At 41.9% G+C, this 16,924-nt stretch overlaps 1 protein-coding gene and 1 non-coding gene across 2 annotated transcripts; both read right to left on the bottom strand.

The window, feature by feature from the left end:
- Nucleotides 1-646: 646 nt before the first annotated feature.
- On the bottom strand, nt 647-15,082 carry TOMM20 (translocase of outer mitochondrial membrane 20). The gene is made up of 5 exons (XM_053605908.1): nt 14,737-15,082; nt 11,482-11,528; nt 8,524-8,605; nt 2,914-3,056; nt 647-1,031 (listed from the first exon to the last, which is right to left on the bottom strand). Exons 1-5 carry the CDS (start codon nt 14,855-14,857, stop codon nt 987-989), a joined length of 438 nt encoding a protein of 145 aa, XP_053461883.1. The 5' UTR covers nt 14,858-15,082; the 3' UTR covers nt 647-986.
- LOC128597975 (small nucleolar RNA SNORA14) lies at nt 14,181-14,315 on the bottom strand. The gene has a single exon (XR_008383507.1). It is a non-coding gene; the product is annotated as a small nucleolar RNA SNORA14 (small nucleolar RNA).
- Nucleotides 15,083-16,924: the final 1,842 nt, after the last annotated feature.

The raw sequence follows: 16,924 nt of genomic DNA on the forward strand, positions 1-16,924 counted from the left end.
AAGTTTCAGATTAATTTACAGAGTAATGACAAAACCATGTATTTCAGAGAAAAACACTATTATTACACCAGTCAAAAAGGTCAATTCAGAACTACTAAGTCAGGCAAGCATGCAAAATTCAGAATATAAAAACCCAAGGCCTGGTTGTCCACATACACTCAAGTGAAGGTGGATTTAAAGATGCTGAACACAACACCAAATGAATGAGAAGCTGAAAGAGTGCTTCAGAGATCAGCAGCCCAATCCCCTCAGTGAATGAATTGAGCGAAGTGAGCAGACGAGAACTAGCAAAGCCCACATGACAAGAGTAGGGGTGTACATAGATCTAATTCCTGTGGTGCCATTTACAACTATATATATTTAAAATACAAGGAGATAGATACCCAGAACACATCAAGACCACTGATTTAAACAAAGCATTGCAAGGACTGATACACGGGGTTTGGGGGGGGGAGGGGACTGTTAACACAGCACAGCGGCACACCTCACAAATTTATGTTTGAGAGATTAAATGGAAAGAATAACATCGCTCAAAAACTTTGATGCTCAGTTTTCACAACGTTTCTATATAATTTTCTGATTTATAACAAAATATACTGGCTTTAAAAATGTGCATTCTTTAGTTCTCTCTTAACACTTTTTTTCCTCTTTCAAAACTGAGCACCAGGTATTGTGAATGTATGTTAGGTTATACTGTACGTACATTTTAGTTGCATATTTTAGAAATAAACAAAACCTATGGTATTTCAGTAACTCGTAGTGTATTTATAAAATGAAAAGCTCTCTATCAAAATACACTTTTCACTGGGAAATATAAATAAATCAGACAAATGGATCTACACAAAGTAAACATTAACTTTGGTAGATTTCAGTGTAGGACAGTCCGTAACAAGCATATGTGCCCTTATTCCCCCAGAGCTGCTCAACTTCCGAGTTAAGAATTTTTAAAATATTTTAAACTGAGATTTTATTATGTTGAATGTTTCTCATTCCACATCATCTTCAGCCAAGCTCTGAGCACTTACAATTCTCTGAAAAAGAGAAAATAATTTTCAAAAGTGTCACCACAAGCATTTAATCAAGATCTAACTTTAACATAAAATGCTTTGTATTTAGAGTCAAATCTTGCTAATGTTCACCCATTCTGACATTTATTTCAAAATTAACATTTTATATACTGTCAGCATCCATAAAATGATCATTACATTGTCAGTCCATTTCAAAAGTCAAGTTAATAAAGGAAGCGTAACATTACACTATGGTCCATGTTAACACCCATCATTCTATGGCTAACACTTCCCTGGTTGGCCCGGATATGTTCACAGCCATTATATGAAGAAGTAGTAACATCCTGAAATCAGCATTCTGAAAACATTTCCAGATAACATGGGACAACGTAACAGTGAAGGAGGCCATTTGCATAGAAAGGAATTAGGCTTCATCCTGGACTCACATACGTTTCAAGACGCCACCCTCGTATCAATTTTCCCAAAGCACTTCCCTATGCTGCCTTTCAAATAGCATATAAATATTATATACAGGATTCTGATATGAATAGATTGGAACCACATTAATTAAAAAAAGATTAAACCAAGTCCTTGGCTTCCCAACTCTTTCTCTCAAATCTTTGGGACTTTCTTTCCAGTCCTTTGCCCATTTAGTTGAGTAAAAACTTAAGTTTGAAAAATTAATAAAGCTCTGTAAAAACTTTCCATCATTTCATTAATGTTTAATTACACCAACTTGGCGTATTAACCCATGTAACAGGTATGTTATTCCAAAAAGTAGATTCATTTGAGCTCCTAAGAATTCAAAATGAACACGATGCATCTTAAACTCATAAATTAATCTTTTATAGTCTTTTTTTTTTTGTAGAGACAGAGTCTCACTTTATGGCCCTCGGTAGAGTGCCGTGACATCACAGCTCACAGCAACCTCCAACTCCTGGGCTTAAGCGATTCTCTTGCCTCAGCCTCCCGAGTAGCTGGGACTACAGGTGCCCACCATAACGCCCGGCTATTTTTTGGTTGCAGTTTGGCCGGGGCCGGGTTTGAACCCGCCACCCTCAGTATATGGGGCCGGCGCCCTACTCACTGAGCCACAGGCGCTGCCCTCTTTTATAGTCTTTTAATGGTATTTTGTACTACTTAGTAAGGATTTCTTTTTTTTTTTTTTTTTGTAGAGACAAGAGTCTCACTTTATGGCCTTCAGTAGAGTGCCGTGGCCTCACACAGCTCACAGCAACCTCCAACTCCTGGGCTTAAGCAATTTTCTTGCCTCAGCCTCCCGAGTAGCTGGGACTACAGGCACCCGCCACAACACCCGGCTATTTTTTGGTTGCAGTTTGGCAGGGGCCGGGTTTGAACCTGCCACCCTCGGCATATGGGGCCGGCGCCCTACTCACTGAGCCACAGGCGCCGTCCCGTAAGGATTTCTTAATAGAAATATAGTCAATTAGCTCCAACTCTAAGCCCACCTCAGCAGCATCCAAGGCACTGCGTCTTCAGACAGGTCAGGTCAGACGGAGTCCACATTCCTCATGACTTACTGACCAGGCTGTGCCATCTTGGCTCCTGTCAGGCCGCCTAACTGATGGCACAGTCTCCCAGGACAGTAGGCAAAAGCTAGTGGTACAAAGTAGCTGACAGCCTGAATTTAAGTACTGGAATCATACAGACTGAGACTTAACACTAAGACACACACTTCCTCGATCCACCTCCAGGTATAACTCCCAGTCGTTCGGAAGGTTCGTCATGAAAGAAGGCAATTTCAAGCACCAATGTCTCTGGTATTACTTTCATTAAACAGATGGGGTTTTTCATGATTTCATCACGTTCACTAGACCCATTTAAATGTCCTTCATGGTTCAATTCTCAGATCCTACTTTTATTTCAGAATGTTTCAATTCCTTACCTGACTAATTGTCGGGAGCTTAGTCAGAAGCATCTGGAACACTGGCGGTGGCAGAGTCTGCTGCAGTACCTGCAGTAACTGCTGTGGCTGTCCACACACAGCGATTGCATTTGTCAGGTGGTCCACACCCTTCTCGTATTCACCTGCAGAGTCACATCAAACTCCAGTGACTTGAAAGGCTTGGGCTTTTGGCAAAAATACAATTGCTGTTTTGACTCCATCTCTAAGTGATGCTGACCCCAAAACACCACGCAAGTAAAATACTGGAAAAAACTTATAGTGCATTCATATAATTGATTATGTAGCCATTAAAAAGAACAAGTCAGATTATGAGCAACAATATGTAACTGTTTCCAATATATATGCATGAAGGGAAACTGTTATACACTTAGAATATTTCTGAAAGATCACCTAAGATATTGCTTATGATGAAATGATACTTTTCTATGAGAGAACAAGGTTAGTGACTGAAATGGAAAAAAGACGCAGTTTCACTTTAAACCAACCCTTTTATAATATTTGAATGTTACCACACAGAAATACAAGAAAAAAATTATTTTAAGAGATACCAGCAGGAAAAATGGTCACATAAGACAGGAAAAAGCAGTAATTATCTTTTTTTTCCATTTTTTTTGATAGAGACAGAGTTTCACTTTATCACCCTCGGTAGAGTGCTGTAACATCACAGCTCACAGCAACCTCCAGCTCTTGGGCTTAGGCGATTCTCTTGCCTCAGCCTCCCGAGTATCTTTCTTTCTTTCTTTTTTTTTTTTTTTCGGTTAAGAGACAGGGTCTTATTCCACCATCCAGGGTGGAGTGCAGTTGTACAATCACAGTCCCCATGGACTCCTGGGCTCGAGCAGTCCTCCTACCTCTCAGCCTTCTGTGTAGCCGGGTCTACAGGCATGGAACACCATGCCTGGCCAATTTATTTTATTATTACTTCTTAAGACAGGGTGTCACTGTTCCTCAACCTGGAGTGGTGAAATCACAATTCACTATAACCTAAACTTCTGGAATCAAGTGATCCCCCTGGCTCAGCCTTCCTAGTAGCCTTGACGATAGGTATATTGCTACCATGCCCAGCTACTTAAAAAAATTATTATTTTTTTGGAGACAGAGTTTCAAGATGTTGCCTTGGCATCACAGCTCATAGTAACCTCAAACTCTTGGGCTTAAGCGATTCTTTTGCCTCTGCCTCACAAATAACTGGGACTACAGGTGCCCACTACTATGCCCGGCTATTTTTTTTTTTTTTTGGGCGTAGATTACAGTTTGATTTTTATACATTTTAGGGATACAGAAATTGTAGGTAAAATTATCAACCAATCCTTAGAAGTTATGTTAATACAGTGGTCTGGCTTGAGAAGATGGGGAGTGGCTATTTTTTTTGTTGCAGTTGTCATTGCTGTTTTAGCTGGCCTTGGCCGGGTTTGAACCCGCCAGCCCTGGCCAGCGCTTTACCCACTGAGCGATGGGTGCCACCCAAAAAAAAAAAAAAAAAATTTTTTTTTTTTTTTTTAGAGATAAGGTCTCACCATGTTGCCCAGGCTGGTCTCAAACTCCTATTCCCCCCCCTCCACCAGTCTACTGAGTTGCTGAGGTTATAGGACTGAGCCACCATGCCCAGCAAAACAATAATTTAAGTGGGAAGATTTACTTTGTTCCGGTATCTGTATAGATGCTTATTACTTTTGAAAGAAAAAAATTACTTGTCTTACTTGTTTGAAAGTTCACCTAATTCAATAAATATTAAGTACTTGCTAGCCGGGGGCTATGGCAGGCACCTGTGGTCCCAGCTACTCAGAAGGCTGAAGCAAGAGAATTGCTTAAGCCCAAGAGTTTGAGGTTACTGTGAGCAATGACATCACAGCACTCTAATGAGGGCAATGTAATGAAACTCAATCTCAAAAAAAAAAAAATTTTAAGTACTTGCCATGTGGTCCTTGTCCTCAGTTAATTCCATTTTAAATCAAAATCTAAAGAATTGCTCCAAATTCTTTTTTCTTTTGGAGATGGAGTCTCACAGTCACCCTGGGTAGAATGTTGTGGCATTACCATAACTCACAGCAACCTCAAACTCTAGAGCTCAAGTGATCTTCTTGCCTCAGCCTGCTGAGTAGCTGAGATCACAGGTGCCTGCCACCAAGTCTGGTCTGTATTTCATAAATACCTGGCTATTTTTAGAGACAGGATCTTTTAACTTCCTTTTATTTATTGACGTTTTTCATGATATAAATTCATAAGAAATGGACCTTAATGAATAGTCAGAACTGAAAATTCATAGCTACTTGACATTACTTTTCATGTATTGACTTTATGTAAAAATATATTCAAGCAGGCAGGGCATGGTGGCTCACGTCTGTAATCCTAGAACTCTGGGAGGCTGAGGCGGTTGGACTGCCTGAGCTCCCAGGTTTAAGACCAGCCTGAGTGCTGAGTTGACCCCATCCCCAAAACAGGCAGGTGCTGTGGTGGGCACCTATAGTCCCAGCTACTCAGGAGGTTGAGGCAAGAGGATCACTTGAGACCCAGAGTTTGAAGTTGCTGTGAGCTGTGATGCTATGGCACTCTACCAAGGGCAACAAAGTGAGGCCGTCTCGAAAAAAGAAAAAGAAAAACAAACAAACAAACCGAAACAATAAACAAAATGGCTTCAGGTTACCCCTACAGACTGGTTAAGTTGCCATATCCTACCTCCCCGACAAGCTTGAGGACATAAAGACTGTCTTGGGAAACATCTTTACCAACAGAGCTCATGCACTTGACCCTGTGAACTGATGGCAGGCACGGTTATTAGTACTGCCAGTCTGGCGTTCTTTGCAGGATCCTGAACCTGGCTATGATGGTGTGTGTTTCTTGTTCTACCAACTGGCTGCTGTGGAAAGAATGACAAATCTTTTGGGTAAGAGTTTGAATATTGTGGGACATCTAATGGCACCTGCATAAGAGTAAAGGTCTTTTTTTCTTTTCTTTTCTTTTTTTTTTTTTAAGAGACAGAGTCTCACTTTGTTGCCCTTGTAGAGTGCTGAGGCATCACAACTCACAGCAACCTCCAGCTCTTGGGCTTAGGTGATTCTGTTGCCTCAGCCTCCCAAGTAGGTGGGACTACAGGCGTCTGCCACAACGCCCGGCTTTTTTTTGTTGCTGTTGCAGTTTGGCTGGGGCCAGGTTTGAACCTGCCACCCTCAGTATATAGTGCTGCCCAAGAGTAAAGGTTTCTTAAGGTTGCTGTTACGAGAAACAGCTGAATCTCTACTGCCAATGTGGGGTTGTGACTGTCCCATCTATCCAATGTTTCAGGACACTCCCTCATTGTGTCGCCCATTGTCATCTGAGTGTACAAGCAGTATCTTGATTTGCTCAGCCAGTTCCTTTCCTGGGTATTGAAATGATGTCATACTGATGCCCATTACAGGAGATCCAGCCCAGGGCTATATACACCGCTATGGGCAATAATCAGTCAGTTTAGAGTTTAAGTAATCAAGAGATTGGCTGGGTCAGTTCCTGTCTGTGAAGAGATAACCACAAAGGCCAAACCCGTTCCAAACCAGTGCTGTCAATTCTTTTCTGCATATCTAACAATGCTGAAGAGCTCATCCATGACACACAGACACAACCTCAGTCATGGTCAAGTTGTCATCTTGAGCTCCCTTCCTAAAAATTCAAAGTACATGATGCTACTACAACTTTTGCTGACTGGATAATAAATCATATGTGGCATCATTTGTTCTCATCAACAGCATTGAAAGCATCATATAATCCATCTATTACACAGCACAGATAAGCAAATCCCATGCTACAGGAATAAAGAGCAGTTCCATTCAGGACCAAGCTCTGCTTTAGCGTGGAGGAGCATGCTCTCCCTTTCCCCAGCGCCTGGACCCTTGGCCTTGGAAACGTTTCCTGACTGGTATCTACCTCGTATTCCTCCCCACTCTCAGATGTTTTGATTAGTTCTCCTACTTCATTTAATCTTTCCTCATTTGGTAGCAATTTGAGTATAAAGACTAGACCATTTGTGACTCTTTAGGTGAAATTAATTCAGTAAATTCTAATTATGTCAAAAAGTATTTCCTGAAAAAGAGGAGACACAATGAAAAGTAAAGCTGGTCCTCATCTTTTTAAACAGTTAATCTCTTCCCATAACAGAAACAAAAGTAGATACACAAATACCCCACACTTTCTAGTTCAAGCCCGTATAAATCAAACTACTGATACAACAATGAGGAAAACAAAAACTTGACACTATTTTTATTAATGATGGTAACTACTCTATTTATTTTATCCTTTTATTTTTTTGAGACAAGAGTCTATGTCACCCTTGGTAGAGTGACATGGCGTCACAGCTCACAACAACCTCAAACTCTTGGGCTTAAGGGATTCTCTTGCCTCAGCCTCCCAGTAGCTGAGACTACAGGTGCCCATCAGAATGGCTATTGTTTTTTGTTGTTGTAGTTGTTTAGTGGCCCAGGCTGGGTTGGAACCCACCAGCTCCAGTGTACGTGGCCAGTGCCCTAACCACTGGGCTACAGGCGCCGAGCCAGATGCCAACTACTTTAAAGTTACTTTTGAGATAAATGCAATTTGAGACTAAAAATATTTATACAAACATTAAGATATTAAATTACTGGGTGGCGCCTGTAACTCAAGCCGTTAAGGCACCAGCCACATACACTAGAGCTGGCTGGTTGAATCCCGCCCAGGCCTGCCAAACAATGATAACTACAACCAAAAAATAGCTGGGCGTTGTGCCTGGCACCTTTAGTCCTAGCTACTAGAGAGGCTGAGGCAAGAGAATGGCTCACGCCCAGGAGTTGGAGGTTGCTGTGAGCTGTGATGCCACAGCACTCTACCCAGGGCTCTGTCTCCAAAAAAAAAAAAAAAGAAAAAAAGAAACCAAACAAACAAAAAGGACACTAAATTACTGAGTAAATTATAGTTCTTAGGTTTGTCAATTTGGTAACTTTAATTTTCTAAAAGGTACCTTAGGGCGGCGCCTGTGGCTCAAAGGAGTAGGGCGCCGGCCCCATATACCAGAGGTGGTGGGTTCAAACCCAGCCCCTGCCAAAAACTGCACAAAAAAAAAAAAAAGTACCTTAAAAAACTTAATACTGCTGATGAAATACACAAGGTACGAAATAACAAAAAGTCTAAATTCTGAATCATTTATCAGGTTGGTTCTCAAATGAGGTGTCATAAACTCACCATGTGACCATAATTAGGTAAATTAACCCTCTTCTGGGACTTTTACTAGCCATTCCTTCCTCTAAATACTGGAAAAGACCTGAAGATTAGATGAGGTAGTTAAGAAGAATATTCCTAGCTCATGTTCCTTCACTTATTATTTATATTCTGCACTATGACTATAAACTCTTAAAAGTAGGGGTAAACCACATCTGTAAAAATTTCCTAATATCATCTGTATCACGAGATTAAGTAAACCTGAAACAGTTCACTTAAATTCAAATTTAGTATCAAAAAACCTTTCTTGAAATATTTATAGTACCCTTTCTAAAGATAGCAAACTACACAGAAAAACCTCTTAATCATAAATTTACATATTTTAAAAGAATTCTATCTAGTTCCTCTGTCTTTAATGACTATTACCTTGAGCTAGTAGCTCTTCACCAAGCTGTATTTCTTCAAGGAAGAATTTCTGAACAGCTTCAGCATCTTTAAGGTCAGGTAACTGTGTGGGAATAGAATAGTTAGCAACTGACAGCAAAATTGTGACAGAAGATATTAACCAATACTCACAAAAATCAATAAAAATAACAAAAAATAGCTCATTCTAAAAAACTCATAAACACTTGTGGCTGGCGCAATGGCTCACGCCTGTAATCCTAGCACTCTGGCAAGCTGAGGTGGGTGGACTGCCTGAGCTCATGAGTTCCAGACTAGCCTGAGCAAGAGTGAGACCCTGTCTCTACTAAAAATGAAAAACCAAGACAAGAGGATCACCTGAGCCCACAAGTTTGAGTTTGCTGTGAGCTATGATGCCACAGCACTCTACCAAGGGTGACAAAAGTGAGACTCTGTCTCAAAAAAAACAAAAAACAAACAAACAAAAAAACACACCCCGTAACACTTGTAAGATTTAGAGCTTAAGGCCAGATCTAGACTGGCAGTTCATGCCTGTAATTCCAGCACTCTGGGAGGCAGAAGTGGGAAGATCGCTTGCCGTCGGGAATTGGAGACCAGCCTGAGCAAGAGCAAGACCCTGTCTCTACTAAAAACAGAGAAACTAGCCGCCTCATGACACATGCTTGTAGTCCCAGTTATTTGGAAGGGTGAGGCAAGAGAAATGCTTGTGCCTAAGTGTTTGAGGTTGCTATGAGCTACAATACCACGGCACTCCACCCAGGGTGACAAGAGTGAGGCTCTGTCTCCAAAAAAGAATTAGAGTTTAGTACCTCTACAATTAAATGAAGGAAAGAAAAAAATACTTATTGATCAAATTGGTATTTGAATAGTTCTGGAATGAGTTATATGGGTTATTTTTTAAAAATGTAAACCTACGGGTGGCACCTGTGGCTCAAAGGAGTAGGGCGCCAGCCCCATATGCTGGAGGTGGCGGGTTCAAACCCAGCCCCGGCCAAAAACTGCAATAAAAAAAAAAAGTAAACCTACTATTAAAAAGCCCATTTTCATTTGAAAACCTCTTATATTAATGAAAGTTTCTGGTTCTTGAATTACATTGTATACGCTCTTATTATTTCACACAGATTAAAAAAAAATTTCTGAAAGTGGAAGCCATCTTTCATCGACTATCCCAATGTAGATAGGAAGAATTTAATTATATTTTGGAATCTAAAAATACACAGATACAAGTCTATTTTCCTATATCCACAGAAAGAAAAGGCTACCACAAATACAATTCAGAAAGGCAGTTTGGAACAAAGTGGCACCTTCCCAGTTTGACTTTACCACGTCCAGCCACTTAGTTGTGCCGAATCAACTGTTGTGTGAATCAACAGTTACACAATAACAAAATGTAGTATTTATTGATTTAATTTTTCTGTGCCTCAACTATCTTTAAAAAGAACCACTAATGAAGCGAGACCCGTCTCTGCCAAATTAGAAAATCTAGCCAGGCACTGTAGTCCCAGCTACTAGGGAGGCTGAGGCAAGGGGATCACTTGAGTTTGAGGTTACTGTGAGCTTTGACAGCACAGCACTCTACCAAGGGCAACAGTTTGAGTCTCTGTCTCAAAAAACAAGAAAGAAAAGAAAAAGAAAAAAAAAGGAAAAGCTGTAGAACAATGATTAACATTTACTTACTTAATTTGCTAACTACCACAAAGCATTTTTTACCAAGTAGAAAAACCTATGTAGTCATTAAAAATAATCATAAACCCAGGATCTACAAAAAAACTAAAACAACATTTATATCTGTTTGCACACTACAAGGTGAAAGTTTCTCAAGATGGTGGGACTCTGGATCTGTTGGTGCGAATAATCTTGAACAACTTTTCAAATGAATAGCATGTGGTTCTTTTAAAGGAAGTTAGAGCAAGCAAAATTACATCAATAAAAGTTAGCAGCTGAGTTTTTCACCCCTTGGTATAAATGTCTATTGGAGACCCTCCTATTTTTGTCCTTAAAATATTGCTTGTATACTGGGTGGCACCTGTAGTTCAGTGGGTAGAGCGCTGGCCCTGTATACCAAGAGTGGCAGGTTCAAACCTGGCCCTGGCCAAATTGCAACAAAAAATAGTTGGGTGTTGTGGTGGGTGCCTGTAGTCCCAGCTACTGAGGAGGCTGAGGCAAGAGAATCTCCTAAGCCCAGGAGTTGGGAGGGTGCTGTGGGCTGTGATGCCATGGCACTCTACCGAGGGCGATGAAGTGAGACTCTAAATAAATAAAATAAAATGTTAAAAAAAGTCTAAAAAAAAATATTGCTTGTATAAAAAGCTGTTTGGAGGCCAGGCACAGTGGCTCACACCAGTAATTCTAGCATTCTGGGAGGTCCCGGCAGGTGGATTGCCTGAGCTCACAGGTTCTAGACCAGCCTGAGCAGGAGAGAGATCCGCTTTCTAAAAATAGCCTAGAGGGCAGCCATCTGTGGCTCAAAGAGGTAGGGTGCTGGCCCTATATGTCAAAGGTGGCGGGTTCAAGCCTGGCCCGGCCAAAAAAACCTGCAAAAATAAATAAATAAATAAATAAACAAAAATGTAGTCTTAAAAAATAAATAAATAAAACAAAAATAGCCTGGAATTGTGGTGGGTGCCTATTGTCCCAGCTACTTGGGAGGCTGAGGCAAAACAATCACTTGAGCCCAAGAGTTTCAGCTATGATGCCAACGGCATAAAAAAAAAAAAAGAGAGAAAAACAAAAGAAAAAAAGACCTGTCCATTTGTATGGCTAACACATGGGAAATAACGCAAGACCACACAATCTGAAGTTGAACTATGGTTAAGTTAGTCACCTATTCCTAACAACAACTACGTATATTTCAAAATAGAAAATCAACACCCAATATCAACTAGTGTTCTCCAAATAGATATTTGAAGCACATTTTAAAATATTTCTATCATATAATCTAAATAAAAAACAGACTATTACCTTGGAAAGTCCAGCTCTCTCCTTGGCAAGCTTCTGTTTCTTTCTTCCTAGAAGAAATACAGTATTTTCATTTTGCCATTATCAAAATGAGAATCAAAAGACGTCTAGTAGCTGTGGCAAGTCATTAATTCCATTTGCAAAATACTTCTGACTCTAGGAGTCTCTGCTCTTCTGGTCTCCTTGTGACCTGTCAAGGCCATATGAGTAGTTCTGGTCACAGGGCTAAGGGCAAAGTGACATTGGGCAGGAGCATTCTCCTTCCCTTTGGGGCAGCAGGTCTAACAATCACAAGACAGAGACGTCTCCAACAGCTGGGTTGCTGAGCAGATCAAGGCCCCCCCCACCCAACTTAAACAGGGCATGTAACAGGAAGTCCAGGCCACTGGCCTTCTATTTTTACTGAGTGTTGAAAACTAACTGCATCCTTTTTTTTTTTTTTTTAAAGAGGTAAGTCTCATTTTGTCGCCCTCGGTAGAGTGCCATGGCGTCACAGCTCAGAGCAATCTCCAGCTCTTGGGCGTAGGCGATTCTCTTGCCTCAGCCTCCCGAGTAGCTGGGACTACAGGAACTAACTGTGTTCTTTAATGAAAAGAAAACATTAAAAGTTTTCTAAAAATCAAAATAAAAGGCACCTTAGAAATGCCAACTTTGTGAATGAGCACTGAATTTAGGAAGAATGACAAAGTGACAATTAAACCAATAGAGTGAAACTTGGCTTCCATTACTATCCAATTTTAAAAAATTTAATTCAATAGGGCATTAAGTGTGTGATTATCACTAAACACAACTGATTGACAGTTACCAAATTTTAAGATAACCTAGTTAGTCGCATTTTTTTTAGTGTAAAGATAAAATTTCTGGCTTTAGTTTTGTAAGATAGTTAACTTGGTACATTGGTTTATTTTCTATATAGTATGGCATATCTGATATAATATGGAATATAAAGTATGGCATAGTATAGTATGCCTTCAGTAAAGGGACATGTTGTAATTGACTAAAAAGCAGGGTATAGTTTGGCACCTGTGCCAATAGTTCAGTGGGTAGGGCGTTGGCCACATACGCCAAGGCTGGCGAGTTCCAACCCGACCCAGGCCAGCTAAAACAATGACAACTGCAACAAAAAATAGTTGGGCGTTGTGGTGGGCACCTGTAGTCTCAGCTACTTGGGAGGCTGAGGCAAGAGAATCACTTAAGCCCAAGAGTATGAGGTTGCTATGAGCTGTGACACCATAGCACTCTACTGATGGTGACAGGAGTGAGACTGTCTTAAAAAAAAAAAAAAAAAAACAAAAATAAAAAAATAAAAATTGCTGGGCATTGTGGTGGGCACCTATAGCCCCCGCTACCTGGGAGGCTAAGGTGAGAGAATCGCAGGAGCCAAAGAGTTTGAGGAGCTCACAGCACTCTACCAGAAGTAACAAAGAGAAACTGTCTCAAATAAAATAAAATAAAAAGAAAATAACATTCTTCAATTTGCCTTAAATGACAGCTGTTATATGATTTTTGTCTACCAAAAAAAAAGTTTTCTCAAGGTTTTCAACAATATTTCAAGGCTTCTAATGGAAAATATGGTCAATCCATTCTTTACAGTGCTCTGTATCTGCACCAACACCCCCAGTTGCCACCTGTTTTTCAAGGAAAATGACCTAAATTCCAATAGTAACAGTACTGCCAGCATTTAGAGGGTCATAATCCATGTCAGGAATCGTGGTGGGCTCTTCAAATGTCCTAAGTCTTTATAAAACAATAAGCTGGTGGCAATACCTGGTTTTTAAATACAATGAAATTTAGGATTTGGCAAGCCCAAGGTTATCCTACTAACCTAAACAGCACCAACCTGGGCCTGGAATTCCAAAACAGCCTTCTGTCCATCTACCTGACCAAAAGTAAAACAAATTATGTCTCTATCCCTTCCTCCTAGAAGTAAAAGGGCTGTACCTAGACGTCATTTTGTAAACATTAATATCAACTCTATCCAACACAGTGGTCACTACAGACGTGGCTAATTAACACCTGAAATGGGTTAAAATAGCTTAGTTAAATAGCAATCATTATTACTTAAGTAAATAATCAGTTCTTTGTACTTTCTAGGTTTTCATAACTTACCAATTTTAACTTCAGAAACTGCTCTGGCTGAAAAACCTTATAGGTTAAGTTAAAAAAATACTTCTCACTGCAACAAATTTGCTCTTCTATTGTTACAAATAAAGATTCCCCTGAAATACAAAGCTGGTCACAATGGCTTTGGTGACACAATTCCCAATGGTAAACCTTTTTTTTTTTTTTTGCAGTTTTTGGCCGGGGCTGGGCTTGAACCCACCACCTCCGGCATATGGGGCCGGCGCCCTACTCCTTTGAGCCACAGGCGCCGCCCGGTAAACCTGTACTAAAAGATGTCGCAATGCCAAGAAGGCTACGTTGAACAGTTTGATGAGAATATTTCATATTGTATATGAAAACAGCACATTGTACCCCTTGACTGCACTAATGTACACAGCTATGATTTAACAATAAAAAATAAATAAATTTAAAAAACACTGGAAAAAAAAAGATGTCGCAGGCGCCTATAGTACCAGCTACTAGGGAGGCTGAGGCAAGAGGATCCCTTGAGCCCAAGAATTGGAGGCTGCTGTGAGCTGTGACGCAACAGCACTCCACCAAAGGCAGCAAAGTCAGGGTGTCTCAAAAAAAAAAAAAAAAGATGTCGCAGGTATGAAATAAGACTGAACCACAAGAGAAGCGCAGCCCTTTGGACTCCCCTGCAATTTCTATAGCATTCACTCATATCTTGGAAGCACTTCGAGCGAAGCAACCAAGAGGGTTTAAGAATGCAAGAAAAATGCTGCGTTAGGTATGCGGATTTAGGCTCGGGTTAAAATTCGTCAAATATAAAAAGCACGACTTTCGAGTTAAGAATAAAGGTTTAGAAAGGTGAAAGCAAAAAAAAAAAAAGGATAATCTCTCTACTACAGACAACCTAAATTATAATAAGTTTGTAGCGAGCATTTACTTAGCAAAGGTGTTTGGAGAACAGAAAATGGAAAAAATCCTTCCACCAAAATGGAGGGAATTCTGCGAGGCCCTTGGAACGCCGGGGCCCCGGGAGCCGCGCAGCCGGCGCCATCTCTTCCGCGCCACGCGGTCTGCAGCGCGCGGCCCCAGGCAGGGGAGGGACAGGACCCCCGCCTAGCCCTCTGGGCGGAGGGCGGCGGCGGGGGCAGCGGCAGAGGCCCCGGGGCCGGGGGAGCCACTCACGTTCTCGAAGCCTGTTTTTGAAATTGGGGTCACTCCGTCTCTTGCGGTCGAAGTAAATGCAGTACCCAATGAAAAGGGCCCCGCATACGCCGGCGGCGATGGCGCTGTTCCGGCCCACCATCTTCTTCTCTCTTTCTCTCTAGAACAGAGGGCAGATGGCAGCGGGGACCCCGAAGGAGCGGTTGGCCGCGAACCCTTAGAGCGGACGGCGCCGCTCAGCCCCGACGCCCGGCAGCCCGGGACTCGGATAAGCCGAGAGCACGCCACTTCCGGCCCCAGTCCTTCAGGCCCCCGAGGTCGTCCGGGGCAGTGCCTGAGCAGAGATGGGCGCGCCGCTTCTGCGCCTGCGCATCGGTCCGGTCTGCGCCGCCCCGGGGCCTGCGGGCGGGAGAACGCGCAAGGGGGTGGGTTTTAAGAGCGATCGCGCCTTTTCAGCTAAGCCGCTGGGCGTGACGTGAGCGGCGGATGTGCTGCTGTCGTCGTGTACTCCAAAGTCTAGTCTAGGGGCCAGCCTTGCTGGGGAGAGGCAAAGATGGATGGTAGCTGACTACGGAACCATAGCGCGGGCTCCCTGTCGCTTGTCTGTATTAAACTACATTTGCTTAAGTTCAGTCGCGATCCATTGTGTATAGTGATTAGATTTCCAGAGAATGTTACGATATAGTCTCATTTTATGAGTGGAAAATCGGGTAATTCCTTGAAAAATATATAACCTATACAGGAAGTTGAAAAAGAAAAAAAAGAGGGGGAAATGGAAAAAAATGAAAAAGTGAATTGTTTTGAAGTCACCAATAAACGCTATATATGTAGTTTAAAATATTCCGACAAGGAAATTTGGAGCTCTAACCATTGGAAAATGGAGCTCTAACCATTGGAATCTCCCGAGTGGGGGATTGCCTTGTTATTCAATGGTGGGCCCACACAGTTTATGCTAAAATGACTCAGGATGGGGGCTGGCCAGGCCTGACTTACGCTGTGATTTGAGGATGGGTGCTGTGATACAGGCGATTATCAGTCCTACCTGTGGGCAGAGGAGTGGGGTGCGGGAGATTCAACCACGCAGACTGCATAATAAAACTTGCAAAAACCTGGGATACTAAAGCTTGAGTGAACCTCCCAGGATTGACAATACGCTGTGAGTTCCACATAGATGGGCTAACGTCCTGAGAAGGTTTTTTACTTTTCAAGGAGACCCACTTAAATTTCGAATTGCTTTTCTCTCTTAGGCTGATTTCTGATTTTCTTTGGTGGAAAGCTCTGCTAGTAAACCTTTTAGGTATTGTGATTTTAGGTCTTGTCACATAGTAACCGGCTCTGATTCCCCATGTTTCCTTTTGTTTTTAAAAAGGCCTCTCCCTTAACTGCTTGATCCTTTGTTTCCCAGAGATGATGGACTGCTAGTGTCAAGTCATCTTCCTGCCAAGGTGCCACAGTTAGAGGCTGGATCCCCCACCCCAGTCTGAAATGATGGACTTCCTCCAAGACAAGGAGTTGGAGATTCCGAAGGCCCCAGAATATTCCTGATGCCAAGACTCACCAATCGTCTCCACCTGCCCCAAGACTTTAATCTCTATTACTCCATGAGACAGATTTGAGGCAGCATACTCCTCTAACGTATGAACTACTTTCTTCCTTCGCAATCCACATTGTCTCATAATTGGATCTTTGTACACCAGCAGTGGGACCTACACAGAAACCCCCCCTGTGGTTTTGACTAGAGCACCTGAGTCCATGTAAGTGAGAATAAAATGGAGTCAGTCAGGCTAGGGCCAACACAACACAGCTGGTGTGGTCGGTTTAGGTCCCACATGACCTTCACCTCATGTCTTCCATCCTTGTTTTGTAAATTCAGCTTCAACCTGAAAGTGTGTATCTTGAGTAACTCATGGCTATTAATTTCGGAGATTAACTTTTAAATTAGAATTTTTTTTTTTTTTTTTTGTGGAGACAGAGTCTCACTTTATGGCCCTCGGTAGAGTGCCGTGGCCTCACACAGTCAGCCTCCCAAGTAGCTGGGACTCCAGGTGCCTGCCACAACGCCCGGCTATTTTTTGATTGCAGTTTGGCTGGGGCCGGGTTTGAACCCGCCACTCTCGGTATATGGGGCCACCCTAAATTAGAAATGTTGTTTGGGGTCATGGGTTATGCTGATTATTTTTTTGTTTGGTTGGTTTTTTTGGCCGGGGCT

The sequence above is a fragment of the Nycticebus coucang genome, chromosome 10 (genome assembly GCF_027406575.1).
Source record: "Nycticebus coucang isolate mNycCou1 chromosome 10, mNycCou1.pri, whole genome shotgun sequence".
Lineage (NCBI taxonomy): Eukaryota > Metazoa > Chordata > Mammalia > Primates > Lorisidae > Nycticebus > Nycticebus coucang.